The sequence below is a fragment of the Oryctolagus cuniculus genome, chromosome 5 (genome assembly GCF_051225735.1).
Source record: "Oryctolagus cuniculus isolate XC-2025 breed Fujian yellow rabbit chromosome 5, ASM5122573v1, whole genome shotgun sequence".
In the NCBI taxonomy this organism is placed as follows: Eukaryota; Metazoa; Chordata; class Mammalia; order Lagomorpha; family Leporidae; genus Oryctolagus; species Oryctolagus cuniculus.
In genome coordinates, this window is record NC_142871.1 from 7,481,296 (window position 1) to 7,506,939 (window position 25,644).

Sequence of the window (25,644 nt, forward strand, 5' to 3'; positions counted from 1 at the left end):
AAGCTGCTTTCACGCAGATTCATTGAACTTTAACTTATGAATGAGTGAGTAGTTTCATGGACGGGCAACCTGATGAATGAATAAACTTATCAATGGATAAATAAATGTATGAATGACTTAGGGAACCGTGTCCAAGATTTGGCTGAGAAGTTAGAAAGGACCTCCCTGCCTCACCAGGCATCTTTCATTCCTGAGCTTTTGGGTTTAGGAGGGAAAGGGAGGGAGAGAGAAAGCTTTGCCTCGGGTTTTATCCGCCGTTACTGGTGAAACTTTACAAGGACGAGCCGGTCGGTCCGTGATGACCCCAAAAGCATCGCTCCCGTCCGTGAACTTCAAATCTTTGTGGCTGTATTTCAGAAACAAGGATGTTGCCAGGCAGCTTATTTCGGGCACTCTGAGCCAGCAAGTCTGTCTGCAATACATGATTCATGGCAGAAGCACTTAGGTGCATTTCTCTAGGAAGTCTCCTCCCGTCCATTATACAGGAATCAAGTTGAGGAAGCGGCCTGGCTCCTTTAGCATCCCTTTATGAAAATCAGAAATGAAAGATTTAAGATGCCCATATCGATCGCTCGCCTCCCCCGCACTCCTTTCTGGAAAATAAGGTCTGACAACCTCAGGCTCTCCAAGAACTCAGGGGTCAAGGGCATGCCAGCAACATGGAAGAGGGCAGACGGGGCCCTGCCGAGAGAGGTGGAAGCGAGAGAAGTGCGGTCTCCTTACTGTCCCCCAGGTCAGGGCCCCCCAAGCCTGCGACCCCTGGCGGAGTGCTCTGGGCTCTGCTCCGGGTCCACACCCGGCAGTGTCAGTGCATAGCAGCTTCCACCAGTCAGCTGCACTGCGGCCAAGGCCTTGTGGACGAGTGGGCCATAAAAACTGATACGGATGACAGAGGTCCAGGTGTCTCCCCTACAGCCTCCCCTTCCCATCCCCCAGCCTCACTAAGCTCTGCACCACCCTGGCAGGGTCGGTGTATCTGTCAGAACATCGCGCTGGCAGCTGTGGAAGCTGAGGTTTCTAGGGGCTCCGTGCCCACGCTGATAAGAACACGTGGGTGACCAAGTATAAACTCTGCCCCTGACTCCAAACACCGGACACCTCCCCTTCTGCATTTATGTATTCAGCCACCAGTAGGTTCCCAAGGGGGTTTCTACAAACCAAGTGCACCTGCCAGTGCAGAATGAGCTCCTGCCAGGGCCACACTCCCCGCGTGCACAAAGTTAGCGGTTGGTAGCAGAGCCCACCATGCCCGTGCGGTTGTGTCCCCCAGCCTTTATACGCTGGTGTTTCCCATGTCGGCTCTATGAGACAGCCTGCCTCTGAGCTGAGCTGCCTCGCGTCTGGTGGCGTGGTGCATTTGTGACTGGGCCTGCCGTTGGTGCCGAGCCCTGTGGGTGTGACCGAAGATGACGTTGCGAGGTGACACGGAGTCAGGACTCCTCCTGGAACGGCTGACCCAGGCAGACGAGGTGGACGAGGCCGCAGCGAAGGAGGGGCTTGTGCGATCGGTCCACTCTGCAGTGCCGAGAATGGGTTTGTGTCACCTCCGGAGCTTCAGTACCCTTCCCCCTGGTTTCCTGGCCTCTCCACTCGGAGCACCAAAATTTGGGATTGTTTGGCAATACTGGTGCCTGCATAAAGGTCCCAGGGCTGGGGCCAGCACCATGGCGTAGTAGGCTATGCCTATGCCTGCAGCACCGGCATCCCATATGGGCGCTGGTTCATGTCCTTCCGATCCAGCTGTCTGCTTATGGCCTGGGAAAGCAGTGGAGGATAAACCAAGGTTGGGCCCCTGCACCCACATGAGAGACCGGGAAAGCCTGGAACGGGCTCCTGGCTTCTGGCTTTGGATTGGCCCAGCTCTGGCTGTTGCGGCCAGTTTGGGGAGTGAACCAGTGGAGGTAAGACCCCTCTCCCCTCTCCCCTCTCCCCTCCCCCCTCCCCCCTCCCCTCTCCCCTTTCCCCTCTCCCCTCTGCCCTCTATCTTCTCTTCTCTCTCTCACTCTCTAACTCTGCCTCTTGGATAAATAAAATCTTGAAAAAAAAAAAAAAAAGTTCCAGAGCTCCCAGATTACAGCTGTGCCCCTTTCCCCAGCGAGTGTTCAAAACAAAAACCCAATCATAAAATAAGTTCAGGGAAATTGCCGACAAAGTTTTGAAGTTTGCCCTAAGTCTTAAAAAGGTTTTTGAAGTATTAAGGATCAGATCTGCTTTTCAAAATCATCTTTTTGGGTGCCACCATTTGCTGGTGGCTTGAGCGCAGGCAGTCCCAGCACTGGGGAGGCAGCCTAGCCTCTGCCAGGCGCCTTCCTGCTGCCTGGCGGGAGGCAGGTGCACATTTGTTTATCCACTACTTCCTTAGCTATCAATAGCATGTCCTTAGCTCGTTTCAAGGCTCTTTGAGGTCAGGAAAGTACCAGAGTACAAGGTCTGTCTGACGCATACCACGGTGAGGAGGGTCTTGGTCAGGGGGTACGGGTGAGGCGTGTATGCAGGGAATCATCAGTTATTACCCCTCATAGTGAGCACAGCCCTCACGCTGACCAGCCAGCTCTGCCTCTGGGCTCAGGAGTGGGACGTGAGGATTCCCTTAGAACGTGCAGCGGACACTGAGACTGCCAGCGGATTCAGCCCAGGTACCTGGAGTTGTGCGAGTGTCGGAAAAAGATACCCGGATGGGGAACTTCTCCATAAAACCTGTGCGCCAGCCAGTGGAGCCACAAGTGGGGAAGCCAAGAAGGAAAATGGCAGAGGGCTCGGGGCTGTGGAGAGCAGTCGGAGGAGGGAGAGGCCTGGGGGTCTAGGAGGGCTTCACGCAGGCTGGGGTGCCGATGGGCTGCTCCCATGCATGCGTGCGTTTGGTTGTCTGAGCTTTTCTGGGAGGCAGGGAGAACTTCCCCTTAAACAGGTGTAGAGACCGAGGCGCCGAGATGGAGAGCTACTTGCCCCAGGTCACACGGTCGGCACACGGGGCTTCTCCATGCTGCTGTCACCTCTGTGCATCTTTGTAGAGGCCAAGTGGGGAGGACAGCTGTGAGCACTGGGCGATGCTGGGCCTGACCACGTTGCCATGGTGATGGTGGTGTGGGAGGCAGTTTCTGTGCTGAACAAAGCTGTGTGTGTGTGTGTGTGTGTGTGTGTGTGTGGTGCTGGCTGGTGGTGCCACCCTCCTGGCCTGCTCCTGTGGGCCCAGAGCTGTTATGGGGCTATTTCACGCCCAGGAGACAGCTGCTTTGTCCCACTCCTCGGCTCCCACACTCCCAGCCTCCACATGCTCACTGCTGGGCTGATGCCCACGGCCACGGGGTCACAGTCAGGACCGCCATAGCCTGTTCTCCTTCCACCTCTGAAAAGCCTTCATTATTAACTGCAGAATCCTCAGGGGAAGCCACAGGAATGGTTTAGGTTTCACGATATTGGATTTTTCATCAGGACTCGATCACAGTTAAGCTTTCCACTGAGCAGCTTTGAAACGGCTCACTCGCTCTTGGTGATGGACACGCAGCAGCCAGCTGGCTCCGCGGACACCGCGTTCGGAACCCTGCAGCCCCCAGGGCCCCTGCACCACTGGACTTGGATTTGGAGATGGTGTAACATCTGCCCAGAAGGAAGACATGGCTGTGGCTCTGGAAGACTCGTTGGCAGTAGCTTAAAAATGCACCATTTCGGAAGCCAAGACTCTGTGGCAAAAAAATTATCCTACACAGAGGATCTCTGAGACCTTAGTGGAAAGAAAGGGTCATCAAAGAGGGAGACTCTTCCCTGAAGGGAGGAGAGAACTTCCACTTGGCTTATGACCGTGTCCAAATACCGATGGAGTCTGTGGTCACAAAAGGCTTCCATAGCCTTGGCTGCCCATGGCAAGAGCCTCGGATAATCACTGACATCATAAATAAGAGTGTTAATTGTTAAAGGAACAACAGGAGTCACTGTGCACTTGCTCCCCATGTAGGACCTCCGTCCCTAATTAATTGTATTATGAGAATCGACTGCACATTTTCTTCCTGAATTGTGCTCTATATGTTGTCTGTGTGTGTGGGTGCAAACTGTTGAAATCTATGCTAAACATGGTGTTGGTCCTCTGTCTATAAAATCAAACTAAAAACGAACCATAATGAAGAAGGAGATGGGAAAGAGGTGGGATGGGAGTTGGGGGGGGGGGTATGAGGGAAAGAACCACACTATTCCTAAAGTTGTATCTATGAAAAAATGTATTCATTAAATAAAAACTTTAAAAAATGCAGCATTTCCCCAGATGGGCCACGAGCTGAGATGTGGGGTGGTCCTGAGAAGGGCGAGGGTCACGATGGGGTCTCGGGCTTCTTACAGGCAGCGCAGACAGTGGGTAAAAGCATGGGAAGTGGTCTGCTCCCCCCACCCCCGCTCGTTATTTGACCTTTGCGTGTTACCGTGTCTAATTAATCCTTGGTCTCCTCGTCTATAATACATGAGCATGAAATGCCGTATGTAGTGGGGTTTGGTGACAATTAATGAGATAACATGCATTAAACATTTATTATTCTGATACTGCTATACTGGTTACTCCTCCAGAAACCGTGGTGTTGAAGTGTTCCTGTTTTCATCTCAGCAAAGTTAAAGCTGTGAAAGCCCTTAGAAAATAGATCATTCCTTCCCATTTTTATTCTCAGGACAGAAAATGTCCCCAAGATTGCGTTTGCCTCTGAGCTGGCTTTCCACGGATTGGATACACAAGCTCTGTAGGATTTGTTTTTCAAGCCCCTCAGAACTGGCTGTTCCATGCAACCTTACAGTATCTGTTTTCTGTAGGCATCTATTTTTATCGTCCTGCAGCCGGAGGTTGTAGAGGGACCACTGGTCACTCAGCCGAGAGCATAATGAAAACCCTGATTGTGACTGATGGCCTGTTCCGTGAGTGGGTGGCTTGGATGGACACTGTGTCCCCTCCTGTATGGAGATGTGGCGCCACGGACCGCTCTATAAAATTTTAAAACAAGCTAATTTTATATGGGCTTCTGCCGAACCATTCCAATGTGATGATTTTTTAATTGGAATATTTTAATTAGAGATGGTCCCAAAGACACCTCTGTTATGCCCAGAGTAATCTCTGGTTTTGTTCTGGGCCTTGGGCTATGGTGTCCGCAAGGGAGCCGAGACCTGAACTTGGACTTGCTTTTTGGGACCAAGCACTGAGCGACTTCCTCAGGGTCCCAAGTTCGGTGCTGCCCTGGTGGAGATTCATGGAACTGGGAGCTGAATGCGACGCCCAGGGCACCTCCTCACCCATTTCTCCTGGCTTTGTGCCCATCCCACTCCACCCCCCTTTCTTTGGGAGCACTGGTGTTCCTGGAATTCTCTGCCTCGTAGACCAAAAATGCCAGGCAAGAGAAAATTCACCAGCTCCCCTCCCCCACTCTCACTGTGCCCTTCTTCCTGCCAGGGAGTTTGCCTTTTCCCTGGCACACGTGAGCGCCTGCTCTATAGGGGGTAGTTGGGGAGCGAGGCGGGGGGCCGCCGTCCTCGCTGGGGAAGGGGTGCTGGAGTGCAGGAGACCCCGCCTCGGGCTGGCCTCTGCTCCGTCTGGGAGGGCCCTTTGAACTCGCCTGCTCTGTTTCTTAAGGATGAAGATGGTGGGCCAGCTTGCATGTGTGTACATGTACACGTCTGTGTGCGTCTGTGTGCACGTGTGTTCATGCGTGGGCGGGTACAAGGAGAATGCCGTTAGTGTGTGTCTAAGACTTCCTGCAGCTTTCTTGTTCCTGTGCTTGGTTTTGGAGCTGGGGTTGTTCTCTGTGATTTCATGCCACTTGAACCTATTTCAGTGATACTTTATCTGTTCCACTGGCTGGGTCTCCTGGCGTTCACTTGTTTGTCTCCTGCTGTCAGGAAATGCAAGTGCTTGGTGGCTGTAGATGGCAGCTGTTGCTGTCGCTTCGCATAGAGAATTTCTTCAAAGCCACTTTTTGTCCGCAAAGTTGGTCAGAAGTTGTTTGTGGGTAAGTGTGTGAAGAGACTCGGGTTGCAAAGATTGGAGAGCGTCGCTCTTCATACTGAAGCCACGAGTTCCGTTTGACCTCCTGGCCTTGAGAATGAAACCTTATCCTTGGAAATAACAAGCAACAAGCACATCTAGTTTGGAATTTTAAGAAAATCCCATGAAAGAGTTTGCCTTTCTGTGATCTCCGTACGCTTCGAGGGTTCCGGATGTTGGGGTGCAGGGACCCTCAGTACGATGTGCTGGGACTTTGATCAGAGTGGGGCATGGGCATTTTTTTTTTTGCATGGTTTCTTTGGAGGAATTTGCTGCTTCTACATCCTGACCTGGTTCAATGTGGTAATGAAAATATTTAAAAAACAAACAGGGAACATCCGATCCTTAACATAAAGCTAGCGACAGGTCATTCTGTTTCGGGTTTAGCATCTCCCCCTGAGTGAGTGACACGCATGCTTACTTAGTGGCTGCAGAACACGGCTGTTTTCACGAAGGCGCCCCTGGTGTGTCGCCCGTTCCAGTGGCTGAAGCTGGCAGCTCTGTGTCCATCTGGAGAAGGACTGCAGCTCTCCTGGAGGGCGGGAGCTCGCGTCCCCACCAGTGCGGGCAGGGCAGCTTGTGCACCGTCTGTGTTGCCGTCCATAGCTAGACCAGAGCCTCGGCCGGTGTGTGTGTCCAGCTCACTGTGGCCGTAGACGTCCATGCTGGAAATGCCTTCTGCTGGCCAGCGCTTCCATGTAAGATGATTGCCCGAGAGCAAGGTGAAGCGGAGGCGAGATTTTGCAGGTGCATCGTCTCCCCAGTTCTGCGTCACTGGCAGGAAAGTACGGGTTAGAATGAACACGCAGGGCAGGGTGCATTGCCGAGTGGAAAGTTGAATTACAGGAACGTCAGCATCTAGGAAAACGGCAGAGCATGGGTCTGGCTTTCCCAGAAATGCCAAAGCCCTGCGTCTTAGCTGCTGCCTCGTGGCCCCCCCCGTTTTCCTGCCAGTGAGCTCAGTCCTCGCCTTGCCTCATGCTCCCTGCTCCAGGTGCTACGTCTGCCCCTGTGCGCTTGTTCAGGTCTTGCACCTGAGGAATCGGAGGACCCAGGGATTTCAGGAGGGCCCGAGCTGTCAGAGCCGGAGCTGTCCAGCTCCCGGGGTTCCCTCGTCGCTGCCTTCCCTCCAGCACCTGCGCTGCATGGCCCCCACAAACTGCAGAGCTTGGCTCCAGGTGGCCACAGTGGCCTTCGCATGTCAGAGTTTCTCCTGTGTGCCCGCCCTGTCATCCCTTCTTGTCGGGTTTGCAGGCAGCCCACTTACTGTGCCTGAGAGTCTTGCGTGAAGCATGCCCGTCATCTGACCACAAGGAGGGCCGGGCAGCGGCGATGGGGGCTTCCTTATGTCTGCCTCCCACCCCATAAGTGACCTGTGCTGGCCGTGGTAGCTGGATTTCACTGCAGAAACTCTTAGAAGGAACTGTCCGTCAAGATTCGCATCCTGCACTTCACATCCTTGGAGTCAGCTCTCAAGGTCATAGGGTGGTGTTGGGAAGAGGGATGGTGAAGCTCAGATGCCGGAGCTCACTGGTGTGCAGACCATGCTGTTGCAGTGTTTTTTTTTTTTTAAGATTTATTTTATTTATTTGAAAGAGTTACAGAGAGAGGTAGAGACACAGAGAGAGGTCTTCCATCCACTGGTCCACTGCCCAGATGGCCGGAACGGCCAGAGCTGTGCCGATCTGAAGCCAGGAGCCAGGAGCTTCTTCCAGGTCTCTCACGCAGGTGCAGGGGCACAAGGACTTGGGCCACCTTCTCATGCTATCCCAGGCCACAGCAGAGAGCTGGATCGAAAGAGGGGCAGCCAGGACTAGAACCGGCGCCCATGTGGGATGCCGGCACTGCAAGCCAGGGCTTTAACCCACTGCACCACAGCGCCGACCCTGCTGTTACATTATAAGAACCAAATACACGCAACAGGCTGCAGCATCTTTGTTTTTTTTTTTTTTTTTTAAAGCGTTTTAGTTGTATCCTGTTGTTCTTGATGATAAGAAATAGCTTTGTTCACAGAAATACAACATGAGAAAAGCTTGCAAATGATTTGTTGATTTACAAACTCCATAAATTACCTCTATAATCGTCTCAGAAATAGCCTGGGATTTTTTCTCATACTTGCCTCATATAATAAACTACTGAAGGGGGTTTGTTGGAAAGGGTCTCTCTGTGACATTCCAAGTACTTAATGCTGAAAGGAAAGAGTCTTTTTTTTTTTTTTTGACAGGCAGAATTAGACAGTGAGAGAGACAGAGAGAAAGGTCTTCCTTCCGTTGGTTCACCCCCGAAATGGCCACCACGGCCAGTGTACTGCGCTGATCTGAAGCCAGGAGCCAGGTGCTTCCTCCTGGTCTCCCATGCAGGTGCAGGGCCCAAGCACTTGGGCCATCCTTCACTGCCTTCCCGGGCCACAGCAGAGAGCTGGCCTGGAAGAGGAGGAACCAGGAGAGAACCGGCGCCCCAACCGGGACTAGAACCCGGAGTACTGGTGCCGCAGGTGGAGGATTTGCCTAGTGAGCCAAGGTGCTGGTGGAAAGAGTCTTTAAAAATGTTTCTCTTGGCCGGCGCTGTGGCTCACTAGGCTAATCCTCCGCCTAGCGGCGCCGGCACACCGGGTTCTAGTCCCGGTCAGGGCACTGGATTCTGTCCCGGTTGCCCCTCTTCCAGGCCAGCTCTCTGCTGTGGCCAGGGAGTGCAGTGGAGGATGGCCCAGGTGCTTGGGCCCTGCACCCCATGGGAGACCAGGAAAAGCACCTGGCTCCTGGCTCCTGCCATCGGATCAGCGCGGTGCGGCGGCCATTGGAGGGTGAACCAACGGCAAAGGAAGACCTTTCTCTCTCTCTCTCTCTCTCTCTCACTGTCCACTCTGCCTGTCAAAAAATAAAATAAAATAAAAATGTTTCTCTTTAGCCATTTCTCTCACCTGTCAGGTATTTTCGCCGTCTTTGTCTGTGCTGGAGTGTCGCAGGTTGCCACCATGCAGCAGAAAGTTCTGCCTTATTCAGGATGAGAAGGGCGGCTCCCCAAGCCTTCATCTGAAATAAACCTAAGACACTCGACACATACCTATCCCCCAGTAATCTGGCTTTGCTCCTCTTTAATTATCAGCCGTGGGAGTGACGTCACTAAGCTATTTAACAAACCCATAGCACTTTTGTATGATTTGAACATGATTCAGCCCTCAAACTCCTACGTGACTTACCACTCCAAAGTCATAAATGAATGGAACTGAGAGTGGACATGGGATCCAGTTACAGTGTGGAGCAGGTGCAGCCAGTGGGCGTCCCTGGGTCCCTGGGGGTCTGAGGGTATCGCCCTCACTCAAAGGAGAGTTGTTCTGAAGGCCTGAGTTTGGGCCCAGCCTCTCTCTCTCTCTGTCTCTGCTTCCTGGCTCACTGCTCATTCTCCCTGTGGGCTCTACCACCACCACCCTCCACCTGCATTAGAAGCCAAACCAGCCGGCGCCACGGCTCACTAGGCTAATCCTCCACCTTGCGGCGCTGGCACACCTGATTCTAGTCCCGGTCGGGGCGCCGGATTCTGTCCCAGTTGCCCCTCTTCCAGGCCAGCTCTCTGCTGTGGCCAGGGAGTGCAGTGGAGGATGACCCAAATACCTGGGCCCTGCACCCGCATGGGAGACCAGGATAAGTACCTGGCTCCTGCCATCGGATCAGCGCGGTGCGCCAGCCGCAGCGGCCATTGGAGGGTGAACCAATGGCAAAAGGAAGACCTTTCTCTCTGTCTCTCTCTCTCTCACTGTCCACTCTGTCTGTCAAAAAAAAAAAAAAAAAAAAAAAAAAAAAGCTAAGCCAAATGGGACCCCCTAATGTTGGCCTTGCACCTCTAAATTTGTGAGCAGAATGAACCTCTCTCCTTCATACATACCGGTCTTGGGTCTCTTGTTACAGTAACAAAAAGCCGACTAATGAGTCTCCTTGTTCTCCAGGGGATCGTTTGACTGTTCTTGTCTCCGTATGTGAATTTGAGAGTCTGTGTTAGTCCGTTTTCCGTGGCTGTCAGAGTGCCTAGGCTGGGTAATACACAGAGAAAAGAGTGGTCAGTGTGCAGTGCTGGAGTTCCAAGGGCGTGGCACCTGCTTGTGTTCTGGTGAGGGCCTCGTGGCACCACAGCAGTGGGCGCCTGTGCAGGAGCGAGCAGGGCGGCCAGCCTTGCTCCTGTACCAGCCGTGCAAATAGCACTGGTCTCGGCCCCCGCGGACCTGGGAGCTCTCCTCCAGGCTCACCTCTTGTTGTAGCTGTGCTGGGCACCAAGCTCCTGACACGTGGGCATCCAGGCCTCGCCACCCTGCAGGTGCTGTGGCACAGTGGGTCGGGCCACTGCTTGGGATGCCCATGTGCCATGTTGGAGTGCCAGTTTGCGTCCTGGCTACTCTTCTCATCCAGCTTTCTGCTGATGTACCTGGAGAGGCAGGGAATAATGGTGTCATTACTTGGGTTCCTGCTGCCCATGTGGGAAACCCGGATGGATTCTGGGCTCCTGGTTTCAGACTGGTCCAGCCCCAGCAGTTGCAGGCATTTGGGGAATGGAACCACAGAAGGAATTTCTCTTTCCTTCTGTCTATGTCGCTCAACCTTTCAAATAAATTAACTAATCTTTAAAAGAGAAACCCCAATAGGTCCCTTGGGATTTTGTATAGAACCTTGTATCCCTAGGTGTGTCCTGAGTGTCAGCTTAACTGCCACGCCACCCCCTACCACCACCACCTGTGAGGTCTTCTTGCCTCCGTAGTCATTTGTGTTACCGAGATCCTCAGCGTTCGGCTGTGTCTACCTTCATGAGCTCATTCCACGAAGGTTTCTTTAAGAATGGAGCTGCAGTCACAGGTGGGGAGCACTCAGGTGCTGGGGAGATGGCCGTCTTCCAGGCAGGCGTGGTCCTGGAGCGGGTGACAGTCCAGGGGGGCATGGAGAACGATTCAGCACGCCATCGCAGGGTGCAGGAAATGCCTTCCTGGTGCAGGGTGCCTGGGGGGTAGGCCCCCTCATCTCACCCAGGCAGGCCTGAGTTCCGGGAAGCCCTGCTGGGGGGGAGGGGGAACGGAGACCTGGATGAGCTGAGCAAGCGAGGAGAAGTGGGGAGGGCATGAGCAAGGGCCAGCCTGGGCCAAGATGCAGTCGGAGGCGAGACCCAGAGCTCTGACCTGCGCTGGGGCGGCGTGGACCGGGCAGCTGAGCCGCCCCTTCCCTGGGAAGTTGTAACGTGGGCTGGGTCACTTCCTCTCTCCTGGCCTCAGCTTCCTCACCTGCGGTGATGGTAGCAACCTCAGAGGAAGTCCCGAGAGTTAGAGGAGAGTTGTTTCAACCAGCTCGATGTTTGCTAAGTAGAAGTAGATCACCTGCTGTGTGCTGACTTTGTCTCGAGCATATATTTCTTTTAAGAGCACTTGTATATGTGTGTGACTCCAAGACCACATCCTTTGGCTAACGCTTAGCGTTGCTTTGTGTTCTAGACCCTTCCGAGTGCCGGACCTCTCTCCCTCCTGGAAATCCTCTCCCGTGGGTGTCTGTCGGCGTGAATGCGAGCAGCCGCACGCCATGGACCTGGCTGGATTGCTGAAGTCGCAGTTCCTGTGCCACCTGGTCCTCTGCTACGTGTTCATCGCCTCGGGGCTCATCATCAACACCACGCAGCTCCTCACGCTCGTCCTCTGGCCCATCAACAAGCAGCTCTTCAGGAAGATCAACTGCAGGCTGTCCTACTGCATCTCCAGCCGTAAGCGCCTCGCTCCCCTCCTTGCCGCCCCGTCGCTGGGTGCGGGTAACGACCGCGGCGCTCGCGAGACACTCGCTGGGCTGCCCTGGAGCACCGAGCTGTGTCTTGTCCTGGTTTTGTAGGTTGGAAAGCTCTGGTTTGTCCCCGCTCCTCGGAAATTGTTTCTTGAATGGGAAATGCCGATAGCCCGACAGTTAAGAGGTGTGAAGGGCTATGCTGAGAGAGTATTCGTCCTGCCACCCTCGCTCATCCTCGGGGCATCCCTGGGGCTGATTTCTTGGTTGTCTTGACAGGAAGCGTGCAGGTGCCTCTCCCTGTGTGTACACGTATGCATGTGGGTCGCTGATATACGCAGACATAATACAGACTTTTTAAAAACTAAATAGCAATAGACTACATTGTTCTTTTACTTTTGTCCCTTTGACTTTTTGCTTTGAGATGCTTGTGGTTTCGGTCAGTCACTAGCAATAATACAGAGAAATCTCATACCCTTCAGTGTTCCACCAGCAGTAACATTTTCTGTAACTGGAGCGTGATATTTCAACCAGAAATTAACTTTGATAAAGTCCACTAACCCTGTTAAGACTTCTCCACTTTTATATACGGGGGTTTCTTGATTTCTGATGGAGGTTACCTGCAGATAAACCCATCGGAAGTTGAAAATACTGGCAGTTGAGAATGCATCGAATGCCCTGACCTTGCAGGCGTCCCAGCTGAACAGCAGGGTGTGCTGGAGGGCGTTGATGCTTCCCCTAGGCACTGTGGGGGCTGACCGGCTGTGGCAGCCACCACCATTGCCCCCCGGGGCCAGAGGGGAACGTGGGTCACTAGCCCAGGGAAAAGTCACATTTCAAAATTCGAAACGATTTCTGCTGCATGGGTATGGCTTTGGTGCCATCATAAAGTAGAAAAATCGTTAAGTTGGACCATTGTAAGTTAGGGACCATCTGAGTGTGCATGTGAGAGAGGCGAGAACATGCTAGGCTGTGTCAAACAGGACTGAGTGGACTGGGCTGAACCTCATCAGTGAGAGAAGGGTGACTCAGCGCACTGGGGTGTCTGGAGCTGCGTTTGCTGTTGCTGCTGACTGTCCTTAATTCTGTACTGTTCTCAGAAGCGGAGAACACGGCGGCTCGTTAGCAGCGATCCACATGTGCCAGGACATTTCAAAACAGGAGCTCTTCAGAGAAGCCGGTTTTCATGCTGAGTCCAGGATTATTGATATCCCTTTGAAGCCCTTTAGCACAGCAGTCCACCTTGAATTAAAACGATATAAGCCATATACGATTGTGCAGGGGGTGACCAGTGATGCAGTCGGCTCTCCTGGTTTAAGCTTCAAAGTGATGACTCGTGAGGGGACGAGATCCTGAGTGACGGCTCCTTTCACCGACTCAGAACTTGACAGTGTGTTTGATGGGTGTTTCTGATACAGTTTCAGTGTGAGTCGCACTGTGTACGTTTAGAGTGTTCTACAGAAGCATGTCTGGGAAAAGGTCGTAGGACCATAAGGCCAAGTTATGGTCGTGAACAAATATGTTTGGATCCCTGTGTCTGTGGCTCGTTGGCCATTCAGTCCCCATTCAGTCCCGCGCCCGGCGATGCGCTCTCTTGTCACGTGCGTCCCTCCAGCCTTGGTCTCCTAGCACTTAGGCTTCCACCGAGGTGTCGAGAAAGGAAGAGCTGGTGCGAGCCGGGCAGACGCGGCAGGAGATGGCCTGGTCTGGAACCCCAGCTGTGTGCGGAGCAGTGGTATTATCAAGGGAAGGGACACAGTCGATCAAGGTTGACCTAATTGTAAAGTCCTTCTGCACGCTACAAGAATAGGTTGCCATTTAAACAAAATTTAAATTCAACAAAGCAGTGTCAATTGTACTTTTCATTGAAACCCACATTTCTATGATTTGTGCACACCTCTGGAATTCCCCAAATCTGTCAGTTGGCCACATGAAAGCCCATATACTCATCCATCTGTAACCCCCACCCGGATTTCCAGCAGATGGTTAAGAATCAGATTTCGCTTTGGAGTTAAGCTGTAAGAGATAGGATTTGGGATCAGAGCTCATGTAATTACTTTATTTTGCTTTGGGTCAGTGGTAAACACAAATGAGTACCAAGGTTGTGGCAGGATCTTGTAGATATTTTTCTGAGGATGCTTTTGCCTGATGGTTTCTGGTGGAAACTAAGATAGGTAACAAACTGAGGCCAGTGTTGTGGTGCAGTAGGCGGAGACACCACTCATGAAGATCGGTAACAAATAATTGAGTTCCAGCTGCTCCACTTCTGATCCGGATCCCTGCTGATGTGCCTAGGAAAGCAGCGGCACAGGACGTCCCAAGTGCTTGGGCCCCTGCACCCATGTGGGAGCTACTGATGGGTTCCAGGCTCTTGGCTTTGGTCTGGCCCACCTGCAGCTGTTGAAGCTGTTTGGGCGTGAGCCAGCAGATGGAAGACCTGTCTCTCTCTCTGTCTCTGTCTCTCTCTCTCTCTCTCTCTGACTTTCAAATACGTAAATCTTAAAAGATAGGTAACATATTCAAAGAGCAAGGTGGGTTTTTATCTCTGGAAAATTAGTTATTCAGAAATTCTAAATGAAGCTCGAGAATTAACCTCCGACACCTGGCCCGTGTGGGTGCCATGCAGGGCAGGGGGCCTGGGGTCAAAGGCCCAGAAGGACCTCCCTCCGGGTGCATCTGGCAGTGCCCAGCGCCTGCTCCCCAGGGGACAGCATCCGTGAGCTCGGAGCTGAGCAGCAGCAGAGACTTCCCGATCTGAAGGAGGAGAGGACGATTTTGTCTCCAGAGAAGTGGCCCTGGCTCCAGGGAGACAGATGTGCGGGAAGGGGAGGGCGGCCCTCCCTGGGCATGGCTCGCAGGCTCACGGTGGCTCCTCTGTGCGAGGAGTCAGTTCAGAGCAGGAGCCGTGCCCACTCTATGCGAGGTCGTCCCCGTGTGGGATCCCAGCAGGTGCTGGGTGGCCTAGCTGGCGTCTTCCCTGCTCCTGTTCCCCTGGTCTCTAACTGACAGGCTTCCTCGTACCCTGCTTGTCTCAGCGCCAACAAAGCCGCGTGAACACACGGGCCGTGGGGCAGGTCAGCAGGGCCGCCGGCCTCCGTGGGCTTCAGTTCGTGGGTTCCCCCTCGATGGAGCTGTGCAGCTGGAGTTTGCTTCTCTCCCCTCCCCAGATGAAGATAAAAACTGTTCAGGGCCTTGGTTGTGTCTTCTGGCATCGGAATCACTCTTAGCTTAGAAAATCGGCATCCATCATGTGCAGCCAAGTCCCTAAGCAGGAAGCAGGAGAAATGGTCCCCTCGAGACACAGAGCCACCGTCCATCACCTTGGTCACATTTTACTGACAGCTCGCTCATTGTCCCGCCTCTCATTAAATATTTGCTAAGTAAGAGGTTGGTGTTGCAACAAGTGAGTTCAAATCAGTCCCGTGGCCTGGCGTGGCCCGGCTCCCATGCCAGACAAATGACAGCTACAGAGAAAGCCCAGGACAAGCAGCTGCTCACGGAAGGACTCACTGGGCAGGGATTTTGGTCTAAGCACAAGCACCAACCTTAGGAGTAACCATTTGAAAGTAATTTAATCTGGATGGCTGGTTGTTAAGGGGTTGGCCTGTCATCTTTGTCCAGATTTGCAGGCAGAGAAGCCAAGCTGGGCTGCTTGCCGTGCGGGCGAGGAGGAGGTGGAGGAGGAGCTGTGCAGGGCGGGAGGCGGGAGGCCCCTTCACACCGACGCAGAAGCTCACTCCCTTTCCTGAGTGCTTTTACACCACCAGGGAAAGGGGGCTGCACCAGGCTTTATAATTTTATCCCTGACATTGTGGATTTAAAAGAAAACAGAGCAGGAGAACCTATTAAAGTGGGGCTGGGGAGGGGCACCAGCAAATCGCTGCAAAGCAAAGACACCGCCCCCTCCCGCATCATCCAACCCCAGCCCTGGCACCTGCTCCTACATCCAGCACTGCTGTGAGCTGGTTCTACAAGCCTGAGCCTACTCCTGAGGCGGCCCTATGCAGGGCTCTACGGTGTTGGTCACGAGCCAGCCTGGGAAAGTGGGGAGTGCTCGTGGCACTTGGGGCGTCTCCCCCATCCCCCCACCCCGGCTACAGGCTGTGCCGCCTCGGACAGCCAAGCAGACCGAGCACCAGTAACAGGCCGGATCTCCAGGGCCAGTTGAAATGGCAGAAAGCCACGCTGTGCATCTGAGTGCTTTATCAAGTATTTGCAGCCTGAGGCTGAAAGCGGGAACCTGTGTCCCGAGGAGGGAGATGGGGCAGGTGCACCTGGGCGCCCTGGTGTTTCTTAGGTGCCTTCGGAAACCACAGCTGCGTTTGAAGCCCAAGGGTGGGGCAGAATGGGCCACACTTCTGATCTTCCGGTGGAGGGTCTTGGAGTTTTTTGTTCTGGGGACTCAACACCCACGCCCCAGCCCCTCCCCGAAGGATGTTTGGGCTTGTACAACTTCAGAAAGTTCATGGGAAATGGAATTAAAGGATTAAGTTTACTGGGGTGCAAAATATCAACCTGCTTGAAACCCCGGCAGGGTGTGTAGCAGGCGTGGTCCGCAAACTCTCCAAAGACCGCTCCTCTCTGTCGCTGGCTTGTCTGGAAGTGGTTGAGCTTAACGAGAAGCGAGCTCTGTGACCCGTGTGGCTGCGGTCCTGTCTGGAAGGAGGCTCCGGGCTCGGTCCCTCGTCGGGGACGGCCTCAGCCAGGGACGGACACCCGGGAGGAACTCGGTGTCTTGTCCCCTACTCTGGGCAAAGGTTAAAGGTCCCACAGTTCCCATCATGCTCGTGTTCTCTCCTCTCGTGACCCAGCTGTCACCGGGTGGGATGGAGAAAGTAGAACAGGGCGGCCTTGGGCACGTGAGCCAGAATCAGAGAGCTTCCAGAACTTTCTGAGCCTGCACGCACTGGAGACGGTCTCTGGGCAAGGCCTGGGTTTGCATTTCCTTCTCCTGGTCGACAAAGCCCTGTGCCCGTTACATTTTCCAAAGATGCAGGAAGCTGTACAGCAAAGTAACTTGTTAAAAGCCATGATCTCACTTCCTGCCTTGCCCGCAGACATGGCCTCTCCTCTGCACCCTGGAGACAGAAGCCAGGGCCGGGGCGATGCCGTGGGAGAGCCCCACGCTGGTTCTGATGCCCTGAGGTGTGTGAGCTCACCTTGCTGTCTTTTACCTGTGCTGCTGGCTTTCTCACGCGCGCTGGGCACTGGGGCTTCACGGTGCTCCTCAGCGTGGCCAGGCTGAGCGACACTCCAGGGACCCCCTCCCCACTGTCTTCCCTTCAGGGTGGCCACCCAGGGACAGCAGCGCCTGTGCGGTGCCCCCGTGGGTCCCCATATGCAGGCAGATGCTGACCTCTGTGCTGACCGGGGCAGTGGGCCCTGCCCAGCCGCTCCGTCTCAAGGGCTTCCTGTCCTTGTCCCTCCCCTCCACCTCCCGGCAGCTCCTCACCCCCTCCCCGGCCCTGGCTTCCACCTTCCCGGAGCCGGGCGACTATGAACCAGCTCAAGGAGATGCAACACAACGTGCATGCGTTTTCTGGAGCTGAGACCGCGGCCTCTTTGAAAACGACAACTCCTATCCCGCGTTGGGCTGGGCTGGGGCGACACTGAGTTAATGAAAGGGAGATTGTCCCAGCGGGCAGGCTTCATCAGAAGCCAGGAAGCGTCCTGCAGGAGGTGGCCCAGCAGCCTTGGTCACTGCTGGGTGGGAGCCAGGAATGCTGAGCTCCCAGCCCAGGGAGGGCGGGAGGCCCAGCCCACCTGCGGGAGCCGCGCTCACAGGGCCTGCTCGGCCACCTGCAGGCCCCTGCAACCCCCACCCTGCCCCCTCTGCCTGTGTGAAGGGTGAGCAGGTGGGACTCACCTGTGTGTGGGGGGGAGAGGTCTCACCTGGCTCCAGGCAAGAGCGGGACAGGGCCCCTTGTGGTTGAGGGCTCAAGGACCTGGGCACCCCAGCATCTTCTCCAGCATGCAACCCAAGCATGGTCCCGCATGTCCTTGGGCCTCCGGTGGGACCTCCCGGTACAGCTGGCCCCTCTGCAAACTCTACAGACCTTCAAGTTCAGGCCTGTCCAGACCGCCTGGCCCCGCAGGCCTTGTCTGATGCTCCCTGGGGGCTGCTTGGAGCACAGCCCCAGCCACGCCACACATCCACTGCTGGACCACTCTCAAGGTCACCTCCGGGCCAGGTGGTGCTCCTCCACCAGGGCTTCTGTGCCCGGTGACCGGGGCATGGTGCTGGTCTGGTCCACAGATGAACAGCAGTGGGACCCCAGCGCCGGCAGTCCCCGCAGAACCCAGACATCGGATACCAGTTCCTGGGGCCCACTGGCTCCAACCCTCTCCGCCATGCACTGGCCTGGCCGTTGGACCCAGGCTGCTTCTCGGTGCAGTCTGGCTAAGGAGGCTGGAATACAAGGCCTTCTCCCAGGAGCTGAGCTCCGTGTCTCTGTGCTGCTTTCGCTCCTCCTGTCTTTCAACCCAGAGGTGCAGAAGGTCTCCCATGGCTCCCTGAAGCAGGACAGGACTAGAGTGTTTACAAAGCCCAGATGATGGGTGCATTGCGTATTTCTTCCCCTTGGGGTTGGTTGGCATTCCCATAGCTCCTGGCAGGTGGGAGCCGGGGCTGGGCGGGAGAGGGACAAGGGGCTGTCAGAGGCGGTGGGGATGGACAAGGGCAGGGAGCCCTCGAGACAGACGCAGAGGGAGCAGGGGTGCAGAGGATGCGCCATCCTGAGTGTCGGCCAGCCCGGCCTCACAGCGCTGCTCCCTGGAGCCCTGGGAGAGGCCTCGGGGAAGCAGGGACTCGCAGGGAGCCAGGCTCCTGGTGCTACCGCTCCTGATTGTCCCCGGCTGCCTCTCCGAGGGAAGTTGTTCATGGCTGATTCAGGGCGGCCTGTGGCAATCCTCCCTGTCGCCCCGGAGCTGAGCAGGGCTGGCGGAGCCCTGGGGCCTGAGGAGCGGTCAGGGAAGAGGCTCAATGCCCCGCGGGCTGCGCTTTCTGAGCCGAGGTAGAGGCAGGGATGAGGGCAGGTCTGGGTGTCTCTGGTCGGGGAGCCGTGGGCTCTCCACAGGGGGTCACCGTGGCTGTGCTGGCTCCTGCACGACCTTGAGGGGAACCGCGTGTTCTGTCCCCTTGCAGCTGGCTGCACCTGCCTCCCCACAGCCTGATTGATGGCTCGGCTCCTGTTTCGGTCCTGAGCGGGTGTGGGCTCCTTTGCTTCTTTAGATAGCTGCTCGGCACCGTGACGTCAGAAGGAGTCTGAGTTGGGTTGTCTTCCCCTAAACCCCCAGTCCTAACCCTTCACTTCACTGACCGTGAGCTGGCCAGTGTGCACCATGGACAGGACCCACCGGCCACTTCTGTTTGGGAGCCACGGCCCAAACTTTGGATGTCCTGCCTGAGGTTCTAAAGATCCTTCCTCACCCACTGCCGGCGGTGCTGGCCTCCACAGAAGAGAGGCCCGGTGACCGGCCATAGACTTGACTTTGGCCATTGCCTGATGTGACGCTCTCCCTTCAGATAGTGTCTCTGTGACCGCCGTGGTGAGCAGTGTCTTGTTGGAAGGGGTGTAGAAGGCCATGACACGTTTGCCACAACCACACTAGGGCTCCTCATGACTGTGGGTCTCTCAGCCTAACCCGGAGGCAGCACCCTTCCTCCTGGACTGAGCGGGGGACACACAAGGGTCTGCTGGGACGGCTCCCCCTCTTTTACCTCTGTCACCTGCTGGCATCTTTCGCTCTCTCTGCACTGTGTTGGTCTCCACACACACAGCAAGCAAATGCTGCCTGATGGCACCTGCATTCACTCGACCTTGACCTTGGCCTTGACCTTGACCTACTCCTCACCTTCCCCAGTGATGGTTTTTCCAGTACTTTCAAGAACTGACAAAGGGAGGTCTTCCTCCTTTGACTTTTCTGGTTTCTGTTACAACAGGGTCTACACAAGGTCTTCAGATAGTTCATGGAAAATGCATATTAAAAAGCTATGCATGGATTTCAAACTCGAAATCTACCTTGTGAATTCCACTTTCCATGGAATTCTCAAAGTGTCTGGGTGTCCTTGCAGGTGCTGGGTGGTGACAGTGTGTTCGTGACTGTCCTTGAGAGGGGAGAAGGCTCCGCTGAGTGAGGCAGCAGCACCCTCACCCTGGGTTGCCCTGGGTTGCCCTGGGTATATCCTTGGCAGGTGCTGGGGAGGCGCAGCCCCCAGGAAATCAGGGAGTGGAAACAGCTGCTGCCTGAGAGCTGGCAGCCTGGTTTCAGAACCTCATCAAAATGTCTTCCCCAAGCATCTTCCACGGGTCCTGCCTGCCGCACGTTGTCCCATGCACTGTGAATACTCCAAGCTATCCCGTCGGCCCCCAGCTGGGGCGAGATGGGTGCTGTTCCAGCTCCTCCTCACTTAGCTTCGTGGATGATACCAAAACAAAAGACAAACAGAAACCACACACAAAATGAAACCTGCGAGGCCAGCAAGTCAGCACACCAAACCAGCGTAGCAGAGGCAGAAATTGCTTTGGTTTAGATTTTCCCCCAGAAGTCTTAGTTAAGAAATATAAACTTCTTGCATTTCATAATCACAACTTTAGGAACATGGTGATTGCTCCCATCGTACCCGCCCTCCCACCCCTCTTCCTCCTCCCTTTCCTATTCCCATTCTTTTTTTTTTTTTACTAAGATCTGTTTTCAATGAACTTTATACACATGATTAACTCTGTACTAAGAGTTCAACAAATAGTGGGAAAAAAAGCTTTCCTCAACATTTGAGACAAGGGCTGTTCAAAGTCATTGCCTCTCAGAGTGTATCACTTCTACAGATTGCCTTGTAGGTGCTCTGTTAGTTCTCACAGGTCAGGGAGAGCATACGGCATTTGTTCCTTTGGGACTGGCTTACTTTACTAAGTATGTTGTTTTCTAGCTTCATCCATTTTGTTGTGAACACCGAATTTTGGTGTTCATATCCCATAATTTCTTTATCCAGTCTTCAGTTGATGGGCATTTGGGTTGACTGTCTGTCTTAGCTGTTGTGAATTGAGTTGCAATAAGACTTGGGGTGCAGATAATTCTTTCATGTGCTGGTTTCATTTCCCTTGGGTAAATTCCCAGGAGTGGGATGGCTGGGTCATATGGTGGGTCTATATTCAGATTTCTGAGCTATCTCCATACCGTCTTCCACAGTGGCTACACCAGTTTACATTCCCACCAACAGTGGATTAGGGTACATTTTTCTCCACATCCCCTCCAGCATTTGTTGTTTGCTGGTTCTGTAAGGGAGCCATTCTAACTGGGGTGAGGTGAAACCTCATTGTGGTTTTGATTTGCATTTCCCTGATGTCTAGTGATCCTGAGCGTTTTTTCGTGTGTCTGTTGGCCATTTGGATGTCCTTTTTTCAAAAATGCCTGTTTAAGTCCTTTGCCCAATTCTTAACTGGTTGTTTTTGTTAAGTGTCTTGATCTCTTTAAATATTCTGGTAATTAGTCCTTTATTAGCTGCATAGTTTGCCAATAATTTCTCCCATTCTGTTGGTTGCCCTGTCACTTTGCTGAGTGTTTGTAGCACAGAAGCTTCTCCATTTTGTATAATCCCATTTGTCAATTTTGGCTTGGATTGCCTGTGCCTCTAGGGTCTTTTCCAAGAAGTCTTTCCTATGCCAATGTCTTGCAGGGTTCCCTCAATGTTCTCTAATGATTTGATGGGATCAAGTCATAGATTTAGGTCTTTAATCCATTTTGATTGGATTTTTGTATAACGTGTAAGGTAGGGATCTTACTTCATACTTCTGATATGGAAATATGGTTTTCCCAGCACCATTTGCTTAAGAGACGTCCTTGCTCCAGGGATTGACTTTAGCTCCTTTGTCAAAGATGAGTTGGCTGTAGATGTAAGGATTGATTTCTGGAGTTTCTATTCTGTTCCACTGGTCTATCCAACTGTTTTTATTCCAGTACCAGGCTGTTTTGATTATAACTGTCCCATAGTATGTCTTAAAATCTGGTATTGTGGTGCCTCTAGCTTTGTTTTTGTTGTATAAGATTGCTTTAGCTATTCAGGGTCACCAGTGTTTCCATATGAATTTCAGGGATGAATGTCTTTGGTATTTTGATTGGTATTGCATTGAATCTGTAAATTGGACATTTTGATGATAATTGATTCTTCCAATCCATGAACATGGAAGATTTTTCCATTTTTTGGTGTTTTCTTCTATTTAGTTCTTTAATGTTTTGTGATTCTCATTGTGGAGATCATTGACATCCTTGGTTAAATTGATTGTAAGGTATTTGATTTTTTTTTTTTTTTGGTAGCTATTGTGAATGGCATTGATCTTAGAAGCTCCTTCTCAGCCATGGCATTGTCTCTGTATACAAATGCTGTTGATTTTTGTGTGTTGACTTTGTATCCTGCCACTTTACCAAACTCTTCTATGAATTCCAGTAGACTCTTAGTGGAATCTTTTGGATCCCCTATATAGAATCATGTCATCTGCAAATAGGAATAGTGCGACTTCCTCCTTCCCAATTTGTATCCCTTTGATTTCTTTTTCTTGCCTAATGGCTCTGACTAAAACTTCCAGGACTACATTGAATAGCAGTGGTGAGAGTGGGCACCCTTGTCTGGTTCCAGATCTCACTGGAAATGCTTCCAACTTTTCTCCATTCAACAGGACACTGGCTGTGAGTTTGTCATAAATTGCCTTGAGAAACTGGGTATAGAATGTTCCTTCTATACCCAGTTTGCTTAGAGTTTTCATCATGAAAGGGTGTTGTATTTTATCAAATGCTTTCTCTGCATCTATTGAGATAATCATATGGTTTTGTTCTTCAGTTCACCAATGTATTGTATCACATTGATTGATGTGTGAATATTGAACTATCCCTGCACACCAGGGATAAATCCCACTTGGTCCTGGTAAATGATTTTTTCTATGTATTTTTGGATTCAATTGCCTAGAATGATTTTGTTGAGGATTTTTGTGTCTATGTTCATCAGGGAAATTGGTCTGTAGTTCTCTTTTTCTGTAATATCTTATTCAGGTTAGGAATTAAGGTGATGCTGGCTTCATAGAAAGAATTTGGGAGGATTCCCTCTCTTTCATTTGTTTTGAATAGCTTGAGAAGAATTGGAGTTAGTTGTTCTTTACATTTCTGGTAGAATTCAGCAGTGAAACCATCTGGTCCTGGGCTTTTCTTTTTTGGGAGGGTCTTTATTACTGATTCAATTTCCAATTTGGTTATTGTCTTTTTAGGTTTTCTGTGTCTTCATGGCTCAATTTAGGTAAGTTGCATATGCCCAGGAATCTGTTCATTTCTTCTAGGTTTCTTGGTTTTTTGGAATACAGCTCTTTATAGTGGTTTCTGATGATTCTTTTTATTTCTGTGGTGTCTGTTGTTGCATTTCCTTTTTCATCTCTAATTTTATTGATTTGAGCATTCTCTCTCTCTTTTTTTGGTTAATTGGGCCAATGGTGTGCCAATTTTATCTATTTTCTCAGGAAACTAGCTCTTCATTTTGCTGATCTTTTTTGTATTTTTTGTTTCAATTTTATTTTTCCACTAATTTTAATTTTTTTCTCCTACTAGTTTTGGGTTTGGTTTATTGTTGTTTTTCTAGGTCCTTGAGATGCATTGATAGCTCATTTATTTTGTGCCTTTCCAATTTCTTGATGTAGGCACCAGTTGCAATAAACTTTCCTCTTAACACTGCTTTTACTGTTTCTCATAAGATTTTTAATGTTGTGTTCTCATCTTCATTTGTTTTCAGAAATTTTTTGATTTCTTCTGGACCCACTGTTCATTCAGGAGCATGTTGTTCAGTCTCCGTGTGTTTGCATATGCTCTAGGGATTCCTGAGTTGACTTTCAGCTTCATCCCTTGTAGTCAGAGAAGATGCATGGTGTGATTTTTATTTTTTTATTTTAATTTGTTGAGATTTGCTTTATGGCCTAGCATGTGATCAGCCCTAGAGAAAGTTCCATGCACTGAAAGAATGTGTATTCTGTGACTATAAGATGGAAAGCTCTGTAGATATCTGTTAGGTCCATTTGGTCTATAGTGTTGATTAAATCTGCTGTTTCCTTGCTGATTTTCTTTCTGGTTGATCTGTCCATTGGTGAACGTGGGTTATTGAAGTCCCCCATTACTATTGTATTGGAGTCTATGTCTTCCTTTAGATCCCTTAGCATTTCTTCCCCCCCCCCCCCACAGGCAGAGTGGATAGTGAGAGAGAGAGAGAAAGGTCTTCCTTTTGCTGTTGGTTCACCCTCTAATGGCCACCGTGGCCAGTGCGCTGTGGCCGGCGCACTGCACTGATCCGATGGCAGGAGCCAGGTACTTCTCCTGGTCTCCCATTGGGTGCAGGGCCCAAGGACTTGGGCCATCCTCCACTGCACTCCCTGGCCACAGCAGAGAGCTGGCCTGGAAGAGGGGCAACTGGGATAGAATCCGGCGCCCCGACCAGGACTAGAACCCTGTGTGTTGGCGCCGCCAGGTGGAGGATTAGCTTAGTGAGCCGCGGCACCGGCCAGCATTTCTTTTAAATAATCAGGTGCCCTGTAATTAGGTGCATATACATTTAAAATAGTGACATCTTCCTGTTGAATTGATCCCTTAATAATTACATAATGCCCTTCTTTGTCTCTTTTAACAGTTTTTGTGTTGAAGTCTATTTTGTCTGATATTAGGATGGCTACACCAGCTCTTTTTTGGTTTCTGTTAGTATGGGATATTTTTTCCATCCTTTCACTTTCAGTCTGTGTGCATCTTTGTAGGTGAGATATGTTTCTTGTAGGCAGCAAATAGATGGGTTTTGTTTTTTAATCTATTCAGCCAGTCTGTGTATTTTAACTGGAGAGTTGAGCCCATTTACATTCAAAGTGATTATTGATAAGTAATGACTTTGCCCTGCCATTTTTCCATAAATATTACCATTGTTTATTTTTTATTTCCTTTGTACTTTTACTGGGAGCTTTTCTTCTTTTACCTTCTTTCATAGTGATGACCATGTTTCTGTGTTTCTGTGTGCAGCACATCCTTAAGCATCTTCTGCATGCTGGATGGGTGGTGACAAATTCTTTCAATTTCTGTTTGTTATGGAAGGTCTTTATTTCACCTTCATTCATAAATGAGAGCTTTACAGGGTACAGCATTCTGGGTTGACAGTTTTTTCTCTTAAGACTTGGACTATATCTCTCCATTCTCCCTTAGCCTGTAGGGTTTCTGATGGGAAGTCAGCTGTGAGTCTAATTGGAGATCCTCTGAGAGTAACCTGGTGTTTCTCTTGTGCACATTTTAGAGTCTTTTCTTTATGTTTACTGTGGAGAGTTTGACAACAGTGTGTCCTGGTGAAGATCTTCTCTGGTCATGTCTGTTAGGAGTTCTGTGTGACTCCTGTACATGGATATCCATTTCTTTCTCCAGATTAGGGAAGTTTTCTGTAATTATTTCACTAAAGAGGCCTTCTAATCCATTCTCTCTTTCCACACCTCCAGGAACTGCTAAGACTCGTATGTTGGGTTGTTTGATAGTATCCTGTAGATTCCCAACAGTGTTTTTCAGTTTTCTAACTTCTTCTTGTTTTTGATCTGACTATAAAATTTCCAGAGATTTGTCTTCTAACTGGGATGTTCTTTCTTCTGCTTCACCAAGTCTGTTGTTCTAGCTTTCTTAATTTGTTCTGTTGAATTCTTCATTTCCAGGATGTCATTTTGATTTCTCTTTAAGATGTTAATTTCATGGGGAAAATTTTCTTTCATGTCATGTACGGATTTCATTAGTTTGTGCATTTGCTTCTGATTACTTCTAAGTAATCATGCAATCAGTTTTTTGAATCCCATTTCTGGCATTTCTTCTATCTCTTCACCTTCACATTCTCGTATTGAAGCGTTG

The 25,644-nt window shown here is 51.5% G+C and overlaps 1 protein-coding gene across 4 annotated transcripts in view; it reads left to right on the plus strand.

Moving 5' to 3' along the window:
- Window positions 1-25,644, plus strand: part of AGPAT4 (1-acylglycerol-3-phosphate O-acyltransferase 4) — a 98,445-nt gene that overhangs the window by 14,184 nt on the left and 58,617 nt on the right. For all 4 annotated transcript variants that reach the window (XR_016233573.1, XM_051855176.3, XM_089332498.1 and 1 more), the window contains one exon: window positions 11,478-11,740. Coding sequence is in view for 3 of the 4 variants with exons in the window: in XM_089332498.1 (XP_089188624.1) it covers window positions 11,478-11,740 (263 nt within the window). In the remaining variant the exon portion in view is untranslated. The remainder of the gene's footprint in view (window positions 1-11,477; window positions 11,741-25,644) is intronic.